Here is a 26324-nt window from a genome sequence, read left to right on the forward strand (position 1 = left end):
ACTCACCCCACCACCTCCTTCCACCCTTCTCACCACTACCCCCCTCTTCCCACCTTTTTTCTTACCTAGTCCAACCACCACCCACCAAAACACTACCCTTCTTACCTCTGACCAACCCTAGTCCCTATCGATGCCAATCAAACCACCATGAACCAAAAACACTGTCTGAGCTAAGTTGACTTCACATTTGTCCAGACCAACCACCACACCAATATTTGCTATCACATAATCAGTTCTTTGAGTTCTTGATTTTTGGAACTAAAATAATGAAGCCTATTTCCTCAATTCTTTCTTAATTTACTCCTCATTTTCATATTCAATGACTTTCAAGATATTCTTATAGTACCTCACTACTCCTCTTTGACCTCTTCTCTTTAGGGAATTTTAGATGATGGTCCAAATTTCAAGAGATTCACTCTATACTTTTCATATTCGGAGAATTTCAGAGTCGAAATTATAAATTTTCACATCAGAAGAGATTGAAGAAATTGAAGAAATTGAAATGGTGGTCTGAATTATATGTTTTTTCATTATAAGAAATTAAAGAAACAACATATGAAGAAGAAGTGGAGGAAGTGGGGTGAGTTAAGGTTTTTTTTTTTTTTAAATTTTTTTTTTTATGTTTTTAAGTTTTTTAAAATTTAAAATCAAAGAAAAATGAAAATACTTAATAGTTTTTAACCATTAAAAAAGCAAAAAGGTTTCTGTTGAAAAAGTTAAATAACACAAGGATATTATTGATATTTTTCCTGAATTCATCTGTTAAAGTTAGACAACTTTTTTGGACTTTTTAAGGACTTTAAATCATTTTCAATAAGCTATCATATAAACAATATTAGTTATGCTTTAAAATGATATATGACTACTATTTAGAGCTTTGTCAAATAGAGTATTTTTGTAGTTTACAGGTAATTAAGTAACACTCAAATCACACCACTTATGATTTTAAGTATTTAAGGTAACTTTTCAACAAAGATAATATCACCTCATATGTATATACCTAATTTAAATGGTTAATTTTGAAAATTATACATAACAATGCATGATTTGGTGACAAGTATTCTCCTTAGATTCTTATATAGCATAAATTAAAATTTAATGATATTTTATTTTTAATGTGTAAAGTTTGATAATTTTACACATCATATTTTTATAAAGATATATGTTAAATTTGATTTTGTAGTTTCTTTTTTATTAGTTTTTGTTCTCCTTTATTTTGTAGTTGGTTCTACTTTTTATTTTTATATTTATTTATATGCATTTTTTTTATCTTCTCCGTGTAGCTACATCTCCTATTTTTCCTATCTTCCTCAAGCCGGGAGACTCCTTTTGGCCGCGCTCTCCTTTATGGGTATGAGTTGCCGCCGTCCTTTCCTCCCCAGACCCTGTCCATAGTTCTTCTATTAGTGGGATATGATGGGTAGGATGATGATGATGATATGTTAAATTTGATTTGCTGATTGAATTTTATACACAAAATATTTCTTATACATATTAAATTTTCTCTTTTATAATCAAGTATTTAGGTGATTAATTAAGGTGATTACATAACAATGTCAAACATGTATCGTTATGTCAAGTCTCAAATTTCATAATGTTGGAGGTGACTCTGATCACCTAGTAGCATACTCTATGACTTACACACAACACACTTGAGAGTAATTGTAACACAGTAATGATGAGTGTGTAATGAGGATTAAGAAGCTAAGGTTTGGATCACTTAATGAAGTTATCAATGTTGATGATTTGAGATGCCTTGAACAAGACAATAGAATGCTCAACAAGGGTCTAAGGGTGCGCCTTGAATGAGGCAAGGCTAAAGAAGATGTATGCTCACTCGAGGCACACAAAGGCAGCAGACAATGAGCTCCTATCCCAGGTGCTCGTCCGAGCACATCACCTACTCGTTCAAGTAGTCTAGACAGTGGGTCAAACTGCGTTTTGTTATTTAGGGGATTTTTGCTTGGGAATAATTTTGCTTGTCCTAGGTTAATCTAATATATTGTGGGCTATATAAAGGCCTAAATAAAATTAGAAAAACAGTAGAGAGGCTAATACATTAGAGGTAACTAGGGTTAATAGTAGAATTATAGTTTCTTCTTCATTGTATTAGTGTATTTGTGAGAGATCACCAAAAGGTGAGGTCTTTACCTTGAGAGATAGTTCTCAAGGGTGTGTGAAGTTTATTTATTAGTTTATGTTGATATATTAATGAAGGAAATCTTTTGACGGAGAGTTATCTAAAATACCTCATAAGCACTTGTATCTTTGCTTTTTTTTTTTTTAAAAAAGAAACATAATAATTCATTGATAAAAATATTATTCGATATTTAATTTTTTATTCTAAATGACTTATTTACATTCTTAATAAACGCACCTATAATTGAGATTATTCATATTTAATTAAAATTTAAAGTTATTATAAGAAAATTAGTATAAAATTAGATTAGTTTGGGTAAGTTTTTCAATTTTCAAATTGATCAGTACAACTGTACAAGGCTAAAGAAACCTTTAAAAGAAAAAACCTAGAGTAAAAGTAAAATTTTTCCATATTATAATCATCATCATCATTCTCAGCTTATCCCGCTCATAGAAAACTATGATCAGAGTCTGGGGAGGGAAGAACGACGGGAGGTCATACCCATAGAGGAGAGTGCGGTCAAAGAGTCCCTCGGCTCGAGAAAGGTCGTCAAAGAGAGAGAAACATGCAACGTACAAATAGAATAAATAGAATACGTACAAATAACTAAAAATAAAGATAAAAGTAAAGAAGGAGGTAAAGAACGATAATTGAAGGCAATAAACAATAACAAATGATGAGTAAAAGGGACGGGCTTAGTAATCTAAGATGTGAATAAGGCGTCACCAACTGTGCCTATCCCTGGTCAGGTCTTTGGAGAGGTAAAGTTCATGCATGTTACTTTTAATTTGTTCCTCCCATATTCTCCTAGGTCTTCCTCGATTTCTGTTGCCCTCCACTATGATGCATTCGATCCTTCTTACTGGGGCGTCATGTGTCTTTCTATGCACATGCCCAAACCATCTCAATCTGTTCTCCTGCATCTTTGTGGAGCGAGGTGTAACCTCTAACTTCTCCCTGAACTCCTGGTTTCTTATCCAATCCATCATAGTATTAGCAGACATCCACCTCAGCATACACATCTCTGTTACTTCCATCCTCTGTTCAAAAACCTTCTTTATGGCCAACATTTTGTTCCATATAACAACGTTGGCCTAATTCCAACGTGGTAAAATTTATCTTTTAATCTCCTCGGAACATTTTATCACAAAGCACTCCGGTTGCTACTGGCCACTTAAGCCAGCCCGCTTGTATACGATTAGTAATGTCTCCATCAGTCTCCCCATTACTCTGAATCAAAGATTCCAAATATTTGAACTTGGACGTACATGCAACAACTTCTCCCCCTATGGTCACTGCTGGCTCCCCTATCGATTCTGTCTCACTGAAATTGCATCGCAGGTATTTTTTCTTCGTACGACTTGTGTGCAACCCCTTACCCTCCTAGGCTTCCTTCCACTCTTCCAATTTACTATTAACCTCCTACTTGGTTTCTGCGGCCAAAACTATATCGTTGGCGAAAAGCATGCACCATGGTACGGTTTCCAGATGGATTTAGAGATTTCCTCCATAATGACCGTAAAAATGAAAGAACTTAGTGATGATCCCTGATGTAGTCCCACTTTAATTGGGAAACACTCTGTCATACCCATCGGTGTATGTATGTTAGTCGTCACTCTGTCATACATGTCCTATATTACCTCAATGTACCTTCGTGAAATACCTCATTCTTGAGGCTATCCCAAATGATGCTTCGTGGTATGCAATCGTACGCTTTCTCCAGGTCAATGAACACCAGATGCAAATAATTCTTTCGCTCCATATACTTTTCCATCAGTCTCCTCAAAAGATGGATTGCCTCGGTGGTTAATCTTACCGGTATGAATCCGAATTGGTTCTCTCTAATTGCCGTCTCTCGTCTAATTCTTTTCTCGATCACTTTTTCCCACAGTTTCATAGGGTGGCTTAGAAGTTTGATCCCTTTATAGTTCCCGCATACTTGTGCATCACCGTTGTTTTTAAACAGTGGGATACGTGTGCTAACCTTCCATTGTTCTGGCATCTTACTAGACCTCAAAATGACATTAAAAAGGTTAGTAAGCCAATGAATTCCCTCCTCTCCTAAACCCCTCTACACCTTAATCGGAAAGTTATCAGGTCCAACTGCCTTTCATCCCTTTATTTTTTTAAAAGCTTCTCCTACTTTCACCGTGGTAATATTAATAATCGACCCATGATACGTTGTTCTTTGGAAGTCTGAAGTTTGTCGAATTTCCTCCTTTAGAGCCCTAGTCTCATTGAGCACTTGGGAAAAATATTGATGCCCTCTCATCTTGATGTCCTCTTGTCTAAAGAGTACGCGTCCACCTACATCCTTAATGTCTTTTGCCTCCACTACTACTTTCTTTGCCGCCTGTTTTGCCTCTTTATACCTCTCCTTATGTGTCCTATCCTCCTCCTCCGTGTAAGCCATAAGCTCCTTGAATCTCCTGTTTTTGTCCTTTATCTTCTTTTGCACTATTTCGTTCCACCATCACGACTCTTTGAATTTTCTTATATATAAACAAAAAAAAAAAAATTAACAGTAGATGAGCTAAATGTAAGATTTTTCGAAGTAAATTTTGTAACATTATTTAAAGAATTAAAGTAATTTTTATTCTTTAAAGATGTTTCACTTTTCCAATCTCCCCTTTTAAAACCTTTTTTCATGGCCCATGCACCTACAGTTTGGAAATTTATCACATAATCAACAATCCGTGAGGATTTGAAAAAAATAAGACATTCTAACAACTTATGTCCCAAAATAAGATCCGTGAAAACTTATTTCTCAAAATAAGCTTCCGTACATCCAAACCACTGGTTTGGATAAGTCGTTGTTAGTAACAGCGAAAGAGGAAAAAAAAAATAAAATAAAAACCCCAAAGTCGCTGTTAGTAACAGCGACTTAATGTTTTTTAAGTTTTCAGTTCTCAGTTACTTCCTCATTCCAACCTACGAGATTAAGAAGTTATCAGTTAACCTTAAAGTCGCTGTTACTAACAGCGACTTTGGGGTTTTAATTTTCTTTTTTTCCTCATTCGCTGTTACTAACAGCGACTTTGGGGTTTTTCTTTTTCTTTTTTTTTTCCTCTTTCGCTGTTACTAACAGCGACTTATCCCGAGGCTAGGCTTGGATGTACGGACGCTTATTTTGGGAAATAAGTTTTCACGAACCTTATTTTTGGAATTAAGTTGTTTATTTATATTACTTTTTTCAAATTTTCACAATACGTCTTGTATGAGACCGTGTTACAGTGAAACAACCTGATTATATAAAAACTTTTTTATTATCAAACCTTTTCAACAACGTTTGATTAACCCAAAACTAGTAAGAAACCATTACTTAAGCTTGATTTGAGAGGATCAAATGTTCTCAACATTACTCTTATAAAAACAAGGAAGTATTTTTAACTCCTAATTACAACTATCATCTACAATTTAATATAAATGACAAATGCACATAATCTAAAGTGTAGTTTTCTTATAGTCCACATAATAATTCGAAACCAAAAAGTTACAAGTTTTTGGCTCCATCAAGATAGACAATGCATATTATCTTCAATAACATTTTATGGACATCATCAAATATCAATAAACAACAATTCATACATAACTCCATACAAATTGTATAGGTGCTGGTTCTAAAAACAACCATTATTTAACATTCAATGTGCATCATACGCGTTATCTTCACTTCAAAGCCAGACCTTTATTGAAAATAATACCGATAATCATGAGAAACCGACAAAAAATTCATAATGCAGAGATATATAAGCAACAAAAATTAGTACTTGACTCTTTCAGGTGAAAAAAAAAGTTATCAACTAACAGAGAAGACGATACATTGCTTCTCAAGTTTCCAATTCGGTTCACTACGACAACCATATTCAAATCCTCGTTCTTTAGCCTTCAACGTTTCTTGTACACTAGTGTAGGGTACTCCGGATCCCACATGCTGTTCTCTATATATTCAAGAATTTCCTCCTGTATAGGTAAACAACAACGAAGAGTTACATAATAAGCCCTGGATGTCCATTTAGCAACATTAAAATTTTCACGATTTTAAATGATCAAGCTCCAAGTTACTTTAACCAACTAAAATAAATAGATGTCTTGTGATAATGTAAGAGCATACATTGGTCATACAATCGCAAAAATGCCAATTAGTAGAAGTGTAGACGGAAAAAAAAATTTAGAAAGTATTTCGACCTCATTTAGTTTTTTAAGCTCTCTAACATCCATGTCACGATAGCCTTCTGCAAGGTCCTTTTCTACAGCTTCCTTAATTACGGCTGCTGCTACCTCTTTGGTAATGTCACGTATTCTGCTCAAGGACAATTAAAGCTGTAAACGAATATGCCATGATATAGAAATATGAAAACAATGAATGCTTTAAAAGTAACCTTGATGTTGAAGGGTAGATGATGCCGTTGATAACTTCCTCATCGGTCATATATCCAGCTAAACTGCAGATCAAGAGAAAAAACCAGTATACTTTACTATCAGAGGTCTTCAATCTATACCAAAAGCCTACAGAAACTAGAACTCTTCAGTAAATTTATTAATTAAATTTTATTCATACAGCAAGCCGAAGTTTCATTGTAATCAACGATGAAATGAATTCACTTTGCAATCAAATTGGGTTGGATTGAGATTGCAAGCGCAAGCCATGTTAGGATATTTTCCTATCTTAAATAGCATCTGCGGTTCTTACATTAAGAAATTTCAAAAACAAAATTTTAGCAGTGTAGCAAGAAAGAGCTAGTCTACGCAATCAGGTAGCTTCAACTAACAAAACATGCTCCATTAATTGCAATATGCGTAAAATGCAATCAAATTCTAGCTATATGTTTTTATCAACATATATTTGATCTTCTAGGATCATATAGGCTTGGATCAAGATTCAAGACTAATATAAGCTTTGATGAGCAGGCCACAGAAAAGCAAGGTCTGAGATTGAGCAGGACATCCACTATCAAGGACACAAATAATGACAAGGATTTCCAAAAAAAATCGTTCATGATTATATTCTAGCGGTAATTCTTACCGCTCTGCAGCAGCCTGAAACATGCCATCTGTGATGATCCTCGAGCCTGAAAGAAGGGCACCTAGACCAATCCTGGAGAATAAAAAAAAATAGATGAGAATCGATAGGAGTAATTTGTATCAAAAAGCAAAGCAAGAAACTTACCCAGGAAATAGGTACATGTTGTTTCCCTGATTAACGTGCCCAATCTTGCCATTTCCTATCATATAAAAAATGTTAAATCAGGAACACCATACTTGTTCATCCACCAACATTACTGCATCGGCATTTGTTGAGGTTTTAAAGAGTGGGCTGAGGGGGTTTCCATTAGACATGCAAACATCACTACAACCAAAGGCAAAGAAAAAAAAAAAAGAAAACTTTTGAAAATTCCTTGTCCTGCTATCATCGATCTCCCACGTAACTCAGCCAAAGCAAAGCGATGACAGGAACATTTAGATGTACAAACACTCTCTTTAAAGCGTGTGCATATTTCATCAGAAGGGTTTTCTATATAAACAATAAAAAGGAAGCATAATGCCCGACCGCCCAAACAGAATAGAAACCATTTTGATTTGGAGATCAAATGTAACAAGCAATAAGTGAACTCAGAAACTCCTATTGGACATGGGTTTCATTTAATGCTAGTTTAACTTGGTATTTTCTTTTGTATAACCTTTGCTAAATTCTTCTATACTAAATCTACCAAGTGCTACCACAACCTTGAAGAAAATTAAAGTCAAGCTAGATGACAATAGTGATCATCTTTCAATGGCTTGATAGGTGGGAGAGGGACGGGAGAGGATCAATTCCCCTTATTTATTCTAATTGTCAAGCTCTAGCATCCCATAGCATCATTAGTCTCTTTTAAGCTACCAAATCTAACATGAAAATTACAGTTTTCTCAAGCGGACACCATGTGGAATAAAATTCACTTTATCTTAAAGGACATTGAAGTCCAAAAAAGTAAAGTTTACCACTGGTCCTTTGATTCATGCTTATCACCATTCTATAACCGATTCTCTACTGCATTACAGGAATCACTACCTTGATATCGTTGCTTGCACATTATCAAACACATTGCCTGAAAATAAGCCTTAGATTATTCCAAACACGTAATTATGCAGACAAATAAAGTTAAAAGCTACCAAGACTTTAAACATTTCCAAAAAAAGCCAATCAGATAATAAGCCAGGAGAGATTAAGGTAGTTCAGACTTCAGCATAAAGAAGCACCAGAGACAGTTATGTGATATTGTAATGACTTACAAACTCAACAAACTATAACATTAAACAAAAAAAAGCCAGTAATGAATAATGTTAGATATTAGCTGACTAGAATGAATGCATACCAAGATCCACATTTTTGAATGGACTTCCACTAGCGTACACAATATGGTCACCTACTATTGAGAATGCTTCCTCAGGGGTGCACTCAGCTGTTCATTATAAAGAAAGGACATAAGGACAAAAAGTGACCAATATCTGTAAAAAGGTATTAGATATGTGAAACGTTGTCATTGAGAAGAACAAAAGACTAAATCCATAAGGTAGAAAATTTAGGAAAAAAACATACCATTTTTTGTGGGATTAGACATCGCAAAGATTGCAGGCCTTGTTGATGTTGAATCTTTAAGAGCTTCCAAAACCTAATCACATTTAAGAAACAAGAGTCCCGGTCAAAGTGTCAGAATCTTGAAAAATAAAGATATTCATGTTTTTTGTAAAAGGAATGGTTTTATTAACCCATAAAAGGATACAGACGGAATGATCAGTAAATAAGTCATTTGGCAAAACCAGTGAATACAGAGTGAGCTAAAAACAAATTAAACGAAAATTTGAGAAAGCATTAGAGTCTAGAACCATAACAGCAACTTTATGAAACTAATCTTACAACCCTGAATTATAACCACTCAATATGTATAAAAGGGAACGACATATTAAGGTGATAAGGGGTTCTAATTTTAGGCACAGGCACATGAGGCACATGACTCATCAAAGTGAGGCACAAAAATTGACATGAATAAGTTTGTTTAAAAACTTTTTGTTTAAAAACAGACTATAAACATGAAATCTGCAGCCAATGAACCTTTTTTGGGCCTTTGTGCAACTTAGGCAAACCTAATCCATAATGCATTGCCTAGGCATGCCCCAGCCGCACTGTTTAATACACTGATCATGTTAACTCTTGGATTTACCCTTACATTTAGCGATCCTGTAAGGTTACCCTTGTATATATTGAAGGCAGAAGAGAGCCTTAGTGTAACATGTCCAAACCATCTAAGTCCTATTTCTCGTATTTTTCCAACAATACGGGTTAAGAACATCTTGCTTACGTATTTCTAAAAATAAGAAACCATATTCATCAAGAAATGAAATTGATAATGCAACTAAAGGACAACATGTTCTCACAAAAGCCAAAAAAATATTAAACACCTAAATTTTACACAAGTTAGAAAAACTTTTCTTATAAGCACCACCAAAACACAAAGCAGTGACAACCGACATGAAATTCACGTCTTAACCACACAAATCAAGGTAATGAAGAGCTCGACATGAAATAAACTTCAATACTTCTATATTCAGTATTTTACTTTTTGCAATTAATCAAACGACACAATTTAACCAATTTGGAAACCAATGAACGTCATGCTAGGTCAAACAAGCTCTCAAATAGGTGCCTCGCTAAAACAGGGGTGCAAAGATAGATCCACCAACATAGATCAAGTGGAAAAATGGAAATAGACATGAATTACATAACTCCTCAAAGTCATAAGAGACCTTAAGAGACAACAATAAATTCAAATAGGTGTGTTTCCTAGGGCAAGATAGCTTGATCCACTAGGGTTTAAAGAAAATCTAAGTTTGGTTGTAAAAATAGAGCTTTCCTTGCACACTTGGTTAGGTATGCTCGAGCAAAGCAAATCACTTGGCAAATTTCTGAAGTTGTTTGATGTTCAAAATTGGGCGTTCGTTGAGTGCTCCCTAGGGAGAAGATCTTTCACCCCGTGTAGTTCCTGGTGGTCGTTGTGTTCTCATTAAAGTCCCATATTTTAGGTATTTCTTGCACATCAAATCGAGCTACTTTGATCAGTTAGTGATGTGCTCGTTTTAGAGCACATTTATCTCCTTATTGTAGTGTTGAGTCTCGCGATTTAGAATACTTTTTACACACTTTACAGATGATTTTACCTTGTACTTGTCTCCATGGTGTTTTGAGGTGATTTCAGGTATTTTCGGAGATTTCAAGGTATTTTACGTTGCGTATGAGACTTAGACACTTTGATTGAAGATTAGGCACGCGTATTGGACTTTGGACCACATTCCGAGTCATTCCCATATGCCCCGCAAAGTTCGGAGGCCGTTAGCTACTTCAACTAAGTTGCAAAGCTATGATTAAGGAACCATTCGATCGAATACAATCCCCATTCGGCCGAATGGATGAACACAAAAGATTTTGCATCGAACTTCTCTGGAATAGGCGAATGCAACAACATTCGTGCGAATGAGACCCCATTCGGTCGAATGGAGGTGTTCTGATCCAAGGCCTTGCTCAAATTCCCCTGGAAATGCCGAATGTAAATCCATTCGGTCGAATGGGTGTTCATTCGATCGAATGGACTTGTTTCTATGCGATTTTTCTTTTCTTCCAATCCAAACCCCAAGGGCTTTTAGGGTTTTTTACCCTTTTTGTTCCCTAGCTTATAAATGCCCCCTGTATCTGAATAAACCCTATGCTTAGTGTGGGTGCCTTTGTGCCTCACTCTAGAACATCATTCCTGTACTTGTTTTCTTAGTTTAAATCCCTAGATTAGTTTTATGTTCTTCATTTATGCTTTCTTCTTCATTCAAGCACTTTCATTATTGTAAGTTTCATTCATTTATTGCTTCCATGTCTTTATTGCTTTCATTTATACTTTCATTTAATGCTTTCCTAGTGTAGATTTAATGCTTTCTTGTTCTTCAATTCCTTTAATGCTTTCTCATTTATTTTCTTGCCTTTGATGCCTTCCATGTTTATTGCTTTTAGTTTAAATATGTTTGAGTGGTTTCTAGGGTTTTAGGTTGGTGAAATCCTAGGTTTGGTCTTGTCTTCAATGTTTAGGATTAGGGTTGAGGTTGATGATGATTGATTGATATTTGATTCGAATCTTGTCCTGCCACTCCTTGAGAGACATAGGGAAATTATAGGTTGTTCATGTGGCTTATAAGGTCACAAACTTCCTCTCGCTATCTAGAGTGTCTCGATTGATTACCGTTCGATCTCCCTTGACCTAACTTATCTTTATTTCCAATAGATCTTTCATTATTTAGTTTTGCTTCTTATCCTTGTTACTAGTTTAGTCACCCACCAACCAACCTTTCATACAACTTTCCCACATCAAGCTTAGAGTCTAAGCATCCCTTGTTCTTGTGGTTCGACCCTCGACTTACCACTATGCTATTTGTAGTAGTATTAGGCTGATTATAAATATTATTTGCATAACTTGTTCTTGTGATTATAAATGTTGTTCTCTAATATTGGATCCCTATTTTCACCATTGCTATTTAGTGTTAATTTCAACCATTATGCATATTATTGAAAGGACAAGTGTTTTATTTAAGCCATGAATGAGTAGTTGTTTAACTAGCTTATGGGAAACCAAGGACACATGGGGGATTAAATGGTTGATCAGATATTTATTTGTCTGGTCGATTAACTATCTCTATCTAAAAAAGAAGAGTTTTCATCAGATGTAAAGTTACAATATTGTCACCCGACCATAACAAGGTTAAAAAGGGACAAAGACTAACTCTTAACTATCATTTACAGCATGAACCAGAAATTTGGGAAGGGGATAGAAGAATCCAGAAGGAAGCAATAAATAATGCTAAAGATCACTTGATCTATTCATCCAATCATACCTCCTTTGAGAACAAACCTCCACATGCGGACAATCCCAAAAGTACATCAGGTTTTACCTGCCGGACCTGTGTTAAAATGCGATGAGCAATGAAAACAAGAGTAAACGTTAAATTCAACAACAAAAATAAGAATGGCTTGCACTAAGAAAAAGGAAGGGTGCTCTGATGCAGTCGAGTGCATTTTCATAAAGGTCATTGAAGGACCCAAATAGAGCCTTGATTCATAATTTTTACAACAAAAAAACATGCCATTAACCAAGTTAGACTAGGTTTAGAGGGTCAAAAGAATGCAACCGTACCTTTGCAATAACAAAGAGGTTGTTTCTCATTGATCTCTAATTGCAAACATCATATGAATTAACATAAATAAGAAGCACAAATGATTAGTAAGATAGACTATAGTTCATCATAATCCAAAATCAAAAAACTATAATTTATTTACCCCCATCAGATTAAACAGATTCATAATTTACAATACTATTGAAATCAGTGAAAACCAAAAAGAAGTTGGAATACGACATTAGACGAATCAATCCAGTATAACTTCTCAGGAATTACAAATTCTTGTACAAATATTCAACATGTAAGTGGAAAACAACAGATGAGAAGATCACTCACCACTTCCACCAGCTTTGCCCCTTCATTTAATCCTTGTCGACTGATTTCATTTTCTTTCCACGCAAATGGTCGGACCTCGGGGTCTAAATTAGCGCGCTTCTCTGTAATCAATCCCTGAAAAGTAAATCATGGTCATAATCTAACATTGACAGCTGTTAGTATTGTAGATGAAGTACATTACTTTACTATTATAAATAATTAATAATAATAATAAATTTTTTATTATCACTTACTATGGTATGGAGTACTTTTTTGTTTCATTTTTCCAACTCTTATTATTAACTATAAATTTTAATTATTGTACCAAGTTGTTTCGGAGTCACTTTAGGTGACGTCCCGCGTTTTTGTTCTCGTACCACATTCTGAATCGTATTGCGATCTAGGTAACATATCTTCCTTGTCCACTCCCAAACCAATATCTCATATCATAGAGGTCCTAAACATCCATAAAACAATATAGCAAAATAAGGTCCTCACTAACAATAAACCAATGTGATGGGATCATTGGAAACGGAAAATAAAATTCTCATCAATCTCTATCTCCTCTCCCAATTAATTCTCAGTATATTCTCAGTATCCCATGCCTATCTCCTATCGTCCATTGCCCATTGTCAAGAGGCAGGCAAGCACTAGAAATAAAAGTTTTCAACTCCATTTAAACTTAATTTGACATCCTAGCCATTAAATTGCGTATGGTGAAACGTTGCCCCCGTAACGCATTTGGAACCATTTGTAACGAATACAATAGGTTCCACTTTAAGAAATTTAATTTATGATTAGTGTTATGGTTATATTTCTTACTTGTGATCAATGTATTTGGACAAAATCATTGCCCTATATTTGCTAATATTGGATTGGTTTCTTAAGTTTCCAAACACAAAATTAACATTTTTTGCATGGAATCGAATTATGTTTCGAGTAACATTGATCCTAGCTATGACAAAAATTTCTTCCTCAAAAGATTCTTCCACAATCATTTAGCTATGTAAGTCATTAGAAATCATTTTTGGTCACATACCTTGTCATCAACCACCCAGAATTGGCTCCTTGCTTTGTCAAAAGCAGACTCATCATTTCCCAACATCCTTGCCATTGTTTTCCTGGCAGCATTAAGAACGCCCACACCTGAACTGTCATAATAAACAAGACCAACAGGTTAGTTGCTTGATTAATGACAACGGCTAACAGGAATTACAATCTTATTCTTCTTCATATGCCTGCAAAAATATCTAAACAGGAAAATTAAAATAAACCACTCTTGACATGCTCAAATGTTTGAGGTTGTAGTCACACAAGCTTAATTATAGATAAAAAGAACAAAAAGAAGCTGAAGCCAAAAAAAGAGAGAAACGCTAAGAATTTAAAGAATAGAGGAACCTCCCAACCATTTCCTTTACTTTCATCAAACCACTTCTCTCCAGACTAAAACAACTTTGTCCTGTCGCACACCCCTCTAATTTTTTCCTGCCCCTGGGGGATATTTATCTTTGTCATAGTTTGTAAATGTCAACATAAGTGCAAAGTCAGGGTGGAACCTCTGACCTTAGCCTAAATATAAGGCCACATCGTGTCGTATCCGGCGTATTGTAAAGGTTTTCACTTTTACTGAACTGTTATTACCTGCATCGTAAAGGTATGAAAAAGGACATTTTATGCATTTCCAAGAGATCTTTCATGGTTTGCGCCAATATTTGGCGGTACAACAACCGCAACATCTCCGTTACTGCGTCACGGAGTCCATAACCGCAACCATGACCATTACTGCGTTTTTGCGCTATCCCTCTTACCTCTGGTATCAAGATTGTGAAAAACAAAATTTTAACATTACTAGAAGGAATTCCTACATAAAATCTTCCAATAATTATTTCACCACGTTTTGATATCCTAAGCACAATACTAATAAAAAATCAGTAGGGCTTGTTGTATTCTGTTTGTTTTTTCTAACTAAATCTTGTGTAGCTTCTTCTCAAAGAAAAGCTCTCCAGCCAATAAGAAATATCTTGGTTAATTCAGCATCATAATCATTCCTTTTCCGGCAAGATAGGGCAAAACAGAAATTCTCGATCTTCCTGATACTTAAACTAATATAATTGGAAAACAATTATAGTAAAAAGGGTTCGCCTTGTAAAAATCGGTGAAATGACATTTTTTTAACAAAATGACAAGCTTGTCAACTCTGAAGTCAATCACTCCTATTAAATATTTGTAAACTATACAAACAAATAAATTGATTGAAAAGCTACAAAAGATATTGAGATGGCAAAGAGATGCAATCATAGTGTAAAAATGCGGTAATGGTCGCGATCGTGGTAACGGAATGCTGATGCGGTAATGGAAGTGATACGGTTAATATAGCGCCTAAATCTCGGTCGAAACCATAAGATATCCCTTGATACGGTTTTTTTACACCTTTATAGCGTGGTAAAGATCGGTTCGTTTATTTTGAAGATCTTTACAACGCAGACTATGCGATGCGATGCGGCCTTGTTTCTACTCTATGGATGCCATCCAATACCACAATGCAAAAAAGTGGTTTTGGTTAAGAGGATGGTTTGGTCATGGTAAGCAGGAAAAACCTTTACAATATGGCCACATTAGGGGGAGGTGGGCAACGTTTGCACTATGTCCAACAGTGTAATTTAATAACATGTTAAAGCATTGTGAGTCGTAACGTTTGCTCATCCAATAGGCATATTTCCTGAAGACTTCAAATAACCTACAACATGCTTTGTGTTTCAGTATATGATGAGATGAATATAAAGCTTATAAATATTAAACCTCAAATCATTTTCGAAACAAATAATTGCATCCACAAATAAAACAGGCGAACCTTCCAGCTCCTGCAACAACAATCTTTTGTTTAGGGAAGTCACTCATTGGCCTTCCTTGAGCCCTTACAGCTCCCAGTAGCCCAGCAATTGCAACTCCGGCAGTCCCCTGTTTCCAAAAGAAAGACAATCAACTATGTTGGTATCCCCTGTTTCCAGAAAAACAATCATACACGTACATCTGACCAAAGAGACACTCGATTGTAACTCAAAAAATAGAGTTGAAAAACACTCAAAGTTATTAAAAGGTCTCCAATTAATCTCCCTTAAATGCTCCAAAGTCCCACCTTACAATAATTAAACTGCACACAACTAATCTACCTTAAATAAACTTATACATTCTAATCTCACACCAGTAACCCCAAACCTCAAACAATCATATCCCACTCTCTTCTCCCTCCTCCCATTTGTGCCACCAAAATAAATTTTGCAACACCACTGATGAATTATGAAGTGAGAAGGAAGCTGTCACTACAGAATTGTGTACCAGGCTACCACTACGTCTAAACGAAATCCTTCTCTAAAATCTCCCACTAGCATTTACATTCTATGACCACCTTTTACCAGGGATCCTATTTTCTTTCTCCAGCAGTGACCACCTTGGCTTTCCTCCTTTTTTAACTATCAAGCTGCACTAAGAGTGGTGATAAATAGGATTCCAATTGCATTTTGTTGTTCATATTTGACTATCATGGACAAATACTGACTTGAGATACTTTGGTGAAGTTGTGGTTGGCTAAAGATGAAAATGCTATGGTTTTAAAATTGTTTAAATTTGAATGATTTCTTTGTGTAAATTTCATTTTCTTCCTTTAATACTCTCAATAGAGGAAAACAAAGTCATATGAATAAGGTTATCTAACTTTGCAATTTTTGATTTTCAGTTGTGTTTGAAGTGGAGCTCATATAAGAGAAGCAGTTTATTGCTTTACATTAAAATTTGATTTTAAGTAGTTGAAAGTGGTAGTTTTGTTGTTTATGGAGGTAATGATGATGTTGGTGGTGCCAACAGTTTTTTTGGGGTTCTATTGTGATGGGGCAAATGACAATAACAACAATAATGTCAAAGCCTTATTTTAGCTATTGACGGTGATAAAAAGAAAAAAAAAAGAAGGGAGTATAAATAGAGTGATAGACTAAGTATACCAAGTGGGTGATCGAGAATATACAGAGAAAGACGAAATGTTTGATAGAATTTAATAATCGAATCCCAACTTTATGTAATAGTAATTCCACATTCCATAGCCATGGGCACATGATAAACCCACAGCAGGGCTACCTGCTAATTGATTTCCCAATCAAAGAACCACCCTCTTTAGAGAATCAATAAAACAACATCAAGGTTACATGATTTTTTGCAAACAACAGGTGTTGAGCAAAAGTTTCAGAATTCATACTACGGCATATGTGCTGTTTAAATGAAAATAGAGGCCAAAACTAAAGTTTTAGAAATTGGGCATATCACAACAAAAGGAAGGAATGGATGTAATTTGACAGAGAATTATGCAGGTCCATCCTGTCATCATACCTTTTGTTTTCTTATAAACAACCAGACCTAAGTAAATCTTTAGTTAACAAGAACACAAATGTATTATGCTAATTAGGAAAGTCTGGATATAATGTAACAGTTATTAGATACCAACATAAGCAGGCTGCCAGATGAGCGGCCTTTGAATGTTCCAATCAATATACAGTAATTAATTATGAAACTACATCCACCAACAACAACATATTGATAAGTGATACCTGTACATCAACATTGAACGTTCTGTATTTATGCCTATATCTCTGCAATAATGTCAAAGCCCACTTGTTTTGAAAATCTTCAAACTGTAGGAGAAAACATCTGTTGATAAGAATCCCACAGGAAAAGAAAATAGTCTCAATGCATTTCAGCAGCCAGCGACAAAAATATATCGAAACAGACCTGCACAATTACATTCGGCCAGCGAGTAAAAACTGCCTCCATGAATTCATCAATAACTGCTAGATACTCTTCTCCATCAAGACGCTTTTCTTGCAATCCCAAATCTTCAGACAAAAGAACAAGATTATTTCATTCTGTATACTCACACTTCTCATAAGACTACAATAAAGAAAACAACCTAGCACAAACTCTATCCAAGGCAAAAGGTACAAGGAGGTCTAACCAGCAAGAGACAATTAAGAGGCTTTTAAAGAATACTACAAATACCTTTATTAAGATAAAAGCAATTAAATGTCCCTAGTAAGTATCGAGTTTGAAACCCCATTAGGTTTTCATTGTTTTCCTCTCTCTTAAAAAAGAAGTGTGAGTTACACATGTATTAGAATATCTTACTACCAAGGTAAATGCAGTTTTCTAATACTCTCCAACCAGCATTCCACTAAAAAAGGAAGTGAATTCAAAGATTATCAAATGAGTGCCACGACCATAGAGATCATCTTTTAGAAGTGTTAGAAACACCACATAATTTACAAAAGCATGAAAGTGGTGGACCAACAAAACTATAGTTCCTAATGGAATGCATAAGAAAAGCAGTCTGACACCATTGCTACTTAGTCACCAATGCTCCAAGTCAAACTGGTGCTCCTCTATTGGTCTAGTAATTAAACCATGTGTAATCAGAATCCATTGTAGTTATAATACATGTAATTGAAAACTAGAAGACGCGCATTATAAAGTAAAAAAAAGCAGCCAAAAAGAGGAGTACAAGTGACAAGAAGTGAGGACAAGTTGTCCTCTTCCAGAAAATAAATTTATAAATTCAGCCCAATTCCTCTATAGCTCTGCAATTAGAAAACCCATAAAAGTACCAACAGCCTTGGCCATAACAAAGCCTGAAAAGTAACTTATCACACAAAACATCGGAAGAAATGAAACCCCCTTGAGAAGATCCACAAATTCTACTTCAACCATACTCACAACAACACAAGTCATAATGGTAGAAGTGCTAGTAGCAGTACTGTAGTAGTACGTAAATTAACAGCAATATGCTTTGACAAGTATACATGTGTCCTTTACTTCCATTTTTCAACTGACGTAGTCTTTTATATGTGGGTGACTTTACTGGTGTATTTTAATATACTTCTAAGTCTATTACTTTTCCACAGTAAACTTTTGCAGAACATCAACAAATAAAACTATAGAATCTTCATGACTTTTACAAAAGCAACAAACACGAGATCCCCATAAACCCTGTGTAGAGTCAAGTGAAATGCACAGTAGCTATACATGACTAAATTTTTTGTTAAATGAAAAGCAATCTAGCACCCTCTAAGAAATAAACTACTACAGAAATATTTAGCATGTTCACGTGGCAGAAACTGCACGAATTACACATTGACAAAGAAGCAATGGACAATTTTCAGAATTTCAATGTGAAAGCATTCACATAAACAAAAACGACTCCCAAATCATCACTATAGGAAATTAGATATGCTTCATGTGGAAAAAGGGTATATGATAAGCAAAATACAAAGGTGATGTAAGGATGGTGTACGATAATAACCACTAGTTGAACCCATATGTTGGGATCATAACTTTGACATTGTTGTTGTACGATAATAAGAATTAAATGCATATAAATTACATGATTTATATTCTTACATAGAGGGTCCTTAAGAAGCTTCTCATTATTGGTTCCAACATCAATCATCACCGGTAACACCTGCTCAACAAAAAAATAAGGCAAAGTGCCTACCTTAAAGTGATAGAACAAAAAGGAAAGCAACATATGCTTTACAAATAATAACAACCCAAAGCTTCCAATGAACCTCTTGTTTAGACAATGGGTAATATTTATGCAATCTTAGATTCTTAACCCACTAGAAACATAAAGGTTGCTCCCAACTAACCCTTAATCCACTAGATGTGATTGTTTGCAACTTTAGAATGAAGAAGTACAAGTACCATAATGAGCCCATTTTTTGTCCATTATGATCAAAAGTCAATGAACGAGAAACCCTCGACTCCATTGGAAGCAGATACAACTCGAGAAGAGCATATTCTAACAAATTGACAGCGCTTAGGCACAAAATTAGTAGAGAAATTAACAAATAATCATTTTTATGATTTTTTTGACCCCCACTATGGTTGCTCTAATAGGTAAATAAACAAATAAGTTTCAACTATAGTATCAAATGTCAAACAAATTCATCCTCCACACAATGAATAAATTTTTTATAGAAGAGTATGAGCATTTGGAAGAATGGAAACAATAAGCAAGGATTTGGACAAAGCTGGAAAGAGTATGAGTAAAAGGATGTATTCAGAAAAGAGTATATAAATACTCGATCGGGTCACGAGTGCTCCAATAGACATAAACTACTACGACTAGAAAACTCGGTCGGGTTTCGTAAATCGATGGAGCATTTCAGGAGTAACCTAGTCGGGTATGGTAATATGTTTTTGCTTTGTTAGTTCTGTGGTATTTTGTAACTAGTCGGTCAGGTCTTCCCGATACTAGTCGAGTATCGCGGACCATCAAGAGATTATTCTATCTTTTTGTTTAGTTTAACCTAAAGGTGTTCATTTGGGTGATCGGGTCGGTTTCGGACGGGTGTCATTCAGTTCGGTTATTTTTCATATGCGTGTTACGACGGCTCACACTTGGGTCGGGTCGGTTAGTCACGGTTCGGTTGAAGATCAATTATTCGAGCCATCGGGTTTGCATCGGTTCGGTGTCGGTTGAAGTTCGAGTCGAGTGTCAACCGGTCTCGGGTTGTCATCGGTTAATAATTTGTTCGATTTTATCAGGTACAAAACGAGTCCGGGTATTTTTTTCAAGTAGAATTCGGCTACGAGTTACTATTTACTATCGATCGAGTCAATGTCACATAAAGTTGCTAGTCATTTTTTAATTGATGACAAGATTCTCTTTATTTAAGGGAAATAGTTAAAATGCAAATCAATTAGTGATTATTACTTTGTTACTTTTACTTGTTTGACTGTAAATTAAAATTAACTTCATACTGTATATCCCCTATTAAAATTATTAGTGGTTTTATGGCTAAGTAGTTGCAAAAGCAAAGGCAAAAATAAAGGGACGTAGAAAAGAGAGTAATCCAATTGGCAATAAAATGAGAAGCAAAACATAAGACAATTTGCAGTCACAAACATTACTGAGAACTCAAGAAATTACTCTTTGTGGGTTGATCCCTGCAGCAGCAACATATAAATCTAATTTTCCAATTGCAACACCAATACCCTGAATTCCCAGATCTCCAAGTCCCAAAATTCTACTACCATCAGTCACCACTATCATATCAACCTGCAAAGTCCCATTAGAAATCAACGATTTGCATAGCAGTAACTATATTGAAGGATTAGTATGTTATTAGTATACCTGTTCTGCAGGCCAATTGTATACCATTGACATCATTTCTCCACGATCATGGGAGCTAAAATACATTCCTCGTGGCCTTCTATATAACCCACTGAATTTCTGGCAAACAAGACCAACTGTAGGAGTAGACACAATTGGAGCGTATTCTTCGATATTCGCAATTAAAACCTGACAATATAATTTAAATATTGCAATAAAAAGTTTACAAGCGCATTAAAAAGTAAAATGTCAAGTGCATAAACACACTTAAGAAAGATAACAAGTACACTCACTTTGAAGTACATTGTTTCATTTCTGTCATGCAATCGGTTGAGAATCCTCCATTTTGCTAAAGCATAAGTATCAGATGGTCCATCCTTCGTTGTCAGTTCAAGTACCCTCAAGTCAGCCACTGTGTTGTTGATAATAGTTAGCAACAAGCATTTGCTAAGCACTAAAATTCAGTTGCTAAGCCACTGTATAAACATCGAGCTATAAAAGAAAAGGCATGGATATTGCAATGACAAATAAATAGAGTAGTGGAAACTGACTAAATCGTTCAATTTGTTGCTCAGTAGTCATCACATTTGGTGGAAGAAGTCCACGAAGATCAAGCCTATCACGCTCTGTCATGGAAAATGCGGTTCCCTACTATTCAAACAATCATATGTCATAAAATCTTATTTAGAAGATCCCAAAAAATCACAAGTGAAACAAATTTAAATATCGTAGAAGTATAAACAAAAATATCACAATGTAAAATGTCGTCCAATTTGTCTCAATGTATATTTTCAAAATATAAAACATTTTGTAACATGCAAAAAAAATAACCCTAAATAAAGTTATTAATAATCAAAGTCCGTTTATTCAAAAATAAAAATCAAATTTTTGCATTTAAATGATGAAGGATGTACAAGTCAATATATATACCTAATAGAAGAAATGGAATACTATAGCAACTAATTTACCCTCATTCTCGCTCTTGCTCCTAATTTGATGATTTTTTAATAGAGTGTTTGGTAAAATAATTTATTAAGCAATATTAGCTTATCTTGGCACGGTAAGATGCAGTATTTGGTAAATTTGCAGTTGAAATAGTATGTTGTTCTAAATTAGCAATTTTTGAACAAGTTGCTCGTAGGGACCATTCACTATCCACTTCAACCTTCAATGCTTATACTACTAAATCAAGTGAGAATTTGTCATCATCAATGACCTAATAAGTAATAACATTCTCCTACTTCTTCCATACTAAATGAACTGTAATAAAATCAATGACCAATCACATTTCACTAAAACTCACTGTATCTCCAGCAAGTAAAGTAGTCATCTTTTTGGTCCTATTCATTCATAACAGAATCCAAGTCAACATCAATCTTTCCTCAATTTTTCGCTATAGTATTTTTAGCTGCCGAGCTATCTTCCTTTCTAAAACTCCAAAATTCTGTTAACTTTCAACACAATCAAACAATCACATCAATTGAAGACAAAAATTAATCATAATCTCAAATAGCAGAAACTCAACTAAAAACCTGACCGCCATAATCAAACAAATATGAACAACTCAGGCCCGTTTTTGAGGGTTGTTTGGAAGTGCAAATGCCTACGGCCCATTAAATATAGGGTCCCAAAATCATAAAAGTCATATGGGTAATTTAAAAAAAAAAAAAATCTTAAAACTATACTATTAATGTAACAAGTAGCTGCTATGCTATCTCTGCACAAGTACACATGGGAAAGAGAAAGCTAAAAGTTATATGGCTATAGAAATAATAGAGTAATAAGTATTACTCTACTGGTGTGAATATGATGAATCTATACTAATAGAGTAGTCAGTACTAATAGAGTAGTAATTTTCAACCCATCCGTTCTAATTTCTATCTAATTTGCTAATGATGAATCTAATTTCCCAATTAAACATAGATGAAAAATTTTTCCCAAAAAATATCACATCTATCAATTTACATAGCAACGGTATAAATGGATTTTCAATCTATATAGAGCAGTTATGTGGGGATTAAACAATTGAAGCAATCAAGAAAATAATCTGGTAATTTATTTCTCCTCTTTCCTATTTTTTGATTTTTTAAATATATGTTTTTCCTATTTTTTTTCGTTAATATTTTTTATTTTCTAAAATTTATTCAATTAAGACTAAGGTGGAGATAAATAAAAGTGGAGTTAAATATAGCAACGGAAGATCTAAAAGTTCAAAGCTTTTTGGGAAAATCAAAGATATTCTCATCCAAATGTAGATGTTAAAGAAACTTTGCATGATGATGTATGTGAAAATGTTAATTTAGTTAATGATGTGAATGCCACTGAATTCATAAATAATAATGTTAATGAAGATGATGAAGTTGATAATCCAAGTAATGATATGCAAGATGATGAAGTCCATAATCTAAGTAATGATATGCAAGAAGATGAAAAAACTAGTTTACCATTGGATTATTTTGATCCCAAAGATTGAGATAACCTTGATAATAAATTAAGGGACATTATTATAGAAAAGGGACCTATAAGAGAACTAAATTTTGATTTTCCCTTGGATGATAATAATAGGAAATTTTCCTATTCCTATTTTGCTTGAAAATTAAGTAATGGTGAAATTAATGATCGAAAGTGGTTAGTTTATTCCAAAAGTGTTAATAAAGTGTTTTGTTTTTGTTGTAAATTGTCTAAATCTGCTAATAATCGAAGTTTGCTAGCTAATGCGGGGTTATGTGATTGGCAACATCTTAGTGAAAGGCTAAAAAAACATGAAATTAGTGCAGAGCATATAACTAATATGAATACTTGGAATGAATTGAATGAAAGATTTGATAAGAATCAAACAATTGATAAAAATTTGCAAGAAAAGAATTATAAAAGAAAAAATGCATATGAGACAAGTTTTTTTAGGATATTTTGTGCTGTAAAATGTCTTGCTTCATATAACTTGGCTTTTAGAGGATCTAATGACAAGCTTTACCAAGATGGCAATGGTAATTTTTGGGTTTGGTTGAAATGATGGCTGAATTTGATGTTGTAATGCAAGATCATGTTAGACGTATTCAAAATCGTGAAATTCATCATCATTACATAGGGCCAAAAATTCAAAATGAGTTTATTTCCCTCTTGGCTAATAATGTTAAAAGTACTATTGTTAAGATCATTAAAGAGGCCAAATATTTTTCTATCATTCTTGATTGTATCCCAGATATTAATCATCAAGAGCAAATGACTTTAGTTGTGCGTTGTGTGAATATGTCAAATCTTATGATTGAGGAGTACTTTTTAGAATTTTTGAATGTTGATGATTCTTCTAGTTTGGGGCTTTTTAATGTAATGCAAGATGTCTTGAAATCTCTAAATCTTGATATGAATGATATACGGGGTCAAGTTACGATAATGGCTCAAATATGAAAGGAAAACATCGAGGAGTTCAAAGTCGCTTTCTTGAAATAAATCTGAGAGCATTATATATGCCTTGTGCTTGTTATAGTTTGAATCTTGTTGTGAGTGATACGGCCCATTCTTGTGAAAAAGCTATCTCATTTTTTGGCATTATTCAATGCATCTATTCTTTATTTTTGGATTCCACAAAAAGATGGGAAATTTTACTTAACAATGTTCCTGGTTTGACCTTGAAATCTTTGTGCAACACTCGGTGGGAAAGTAGGATAAAAAGTGTTAACGCAATTAGATTTTAAACTCTCCAAATAAGAAAGACTTTATTGAAATTATTTGAATCATGTGAGGATGCAAAAATAAAGAGTGAAGCTAAGAGTTTGGTAATGTACTTAATAATTTTGAGTTTATTCATGGTATGGTCATTTGGTATGATATTTTATTTGTTGTGAATATGATAAGTAAAAAATTGCAATCCAAGTCCATTTGCATAAACACTTGTATACAACAAGTAAGAGGCATATTGTTATCTTTTGAAAAGTATAGAAAAGAAGATTTTGCTACTAGTTTAGAGATTGCTAAAAGTATTGCACTTGAAATGGGTGTAGAGCCCAATCATCCTACAAAACGCCATATTGTTAGAAAGAGACATTTTGATGAAATTGGCGATGATGTTGAAATTCAAACGGCAGAAGAAATATTTAGAATTAATTATTTTTTGGTTGTTGCGGACATAGCAATTTCTTCTTTAAAAACAAGATTTGAGCAATTAAAGGCATTTGAAAATGTTTTTGGATTTTTATTTGATTCTAATAGGTTGAAAGCAATGAATGATAAGGAATTGAGAGATTCTTCTGCTAAGATTCACTGCACATTCTCTCATAATGATTCGTCCGATGTTGATTTTAATGATTTTTATTCTGAATTAAAAGCGTTACAAGTAATTTTGCCAAATAAGTCAATGTCTGCTATTAATATTCTTAAATTTGCAAAGTCTGCAGATTGTTACCCAAATGTCTTAATTGCTTAGAGGATATTTTTAACTTTGCCCGTAACTGTGGCATCAGCAGAAAGAAGTTTTTCAAAGTTAAAGCTTATTAAAACTTATTTGAGGTCATCAATGTCGCAAGAAAGGTTGAATGGTTTGGCAATATTATCCATTGAAAAAGAATTATTAGTCAAAATTGATGTAGATGTTATTATTGATGATTTTGTTTCTCGAAATGTTCATAGAAATCACTTTTAGTGATTATTTTGGGTTGTCTTTGTAGGTGATAATAAGAAACTGTTTTACAAGGAGGAGATTTCTTTTTGATATATGCGGTCAATGAAGATTGAAGAAATTATTCTATTTTGATTTTAAGATGATTATCATATTTTATGAATATATATATATATATATATATATATATATATATATATATATATATATATATATATATATATATATATATTTTCTATATTTTAATTTTTGATAACATTATGGTTTAGAAATTTATAAGAAGGGCCCCATATTTTTATTTTGCCTAGGGCCCACAATATGCCAGGTGCAGCACTGGAACAACTACACAAAATTAATTAGTTAACAATATACAAAACTAAATTCCTAAAACTTTTAAGTGCTAAAAAGCTTCAACGAAATCACGAAAAAAATACCTTGTTGAACCAAGGATCTTGAAGAATGTCAAGACTACGCTTATTAACAATAGCAAGACGATGACCTTCTGATGTAGCAAAGGATCTATGATTTGAAGCATTCGCAATTTGATGCTTCAACCGTCTGATCAACGACGACGCCAATCTACTTCGATTACAAATCACCAACATTGTTTTTGCAAAAAAATTTCTTCAATTCTGCATAAATTTGTTCGTCCGGGAATTGTTGAAGATTCGCTGCTGCTAATTATGGTGGAGAAAGTAAGAATCCGAAATTAAAGGGATTTAGATTGATATGAATTCGAATCTTTCTTATGGGAGGGTGGCCCCGACTCCACATTGGTCCAGTGTTATGAGGTGATATGATATCAGTGTGCACTCAGCACTCAGCAGCATTGAGTATCACAAATTAGTCATCTCCTCTTAAGATGTCACAATTGTACGTTGCATGGAAATTTTAAAAAATAGTTTTAT

The 26324-nt window shown here is 34.2% G+C and overlaps 2 protein-coding genes across 2 annotated transcripts in view; both read right to left on the minus strand.

The window, feature by feature from the left end:
• LOC130810691 (uncharacterized) overlaps positions 1–3210 on the minus strand; it is a 7023-nt gene extending 3813 nt beyond the window's left edge. The window contains exons 1-2 of the mRNA XM_057676828.1: positions 3031–3210; positions 66–124 (exon numbers count right to left, since the gene is read on the minus strand). Of these exons, the coding sequence (XP_057532811.1) occupies positions 66–124; positions 3031–3210 (239 nt within the window). The remainder of the gene's footprint in view (positions 1–65; positions 125–3030) is intronic.
• Positions 3211–5671: 2461 nt separating this feature from the next.
• LOC130810413 (NAD-dependent malic enzyme 65 kDa isoform, mitochondrial) lies at positions 5672–26324 on the minus strand. The gene is made up of 19 exons (XM_057676464.1): positions 25851–26324; positions 21353–21449; positions 21095–21213; positions 20823–20990; positions 20619–20747; positions 19085–19145; positions 17423–17526; positions 17242–17325; positions 15498–15604; positions 13686–13797; positions 12668–12781; positions 12050–12115; positions 8721–8793; positions 8497–8583; positions 7311–7365; positions 7167–7238; positions 6523–6585; positions 6329–6443; positions 5672–6103 (listed from the first exon to the last, which is right to left on the minus strand). Exons 1-19 carry the CDS (start codon positions 26019–26021, stop codon positions 6029–6031), a joined length of 1872 nt encoding a protein of 623 aa, XP_057532447.1. The 5' UTR covers positions 26022–26324; the 3' UTR covers positions 5672–6028.

This window comes from Amaranthus tricolor, chromosome 4 (assembly GCF_026212465.1).
Source record: "Amaranthus tricolor cultivar Red isolate AtriRed21 chromosome 4, ASM2621246v1, whole genome shotgun sequence".
NCBI lineage: Eukaryota > Viridiplantae > Streptophyta > Magnoliopsida > Caryophyllales > Amaranthaceae > Amaranthus > Amaranthus tricolor.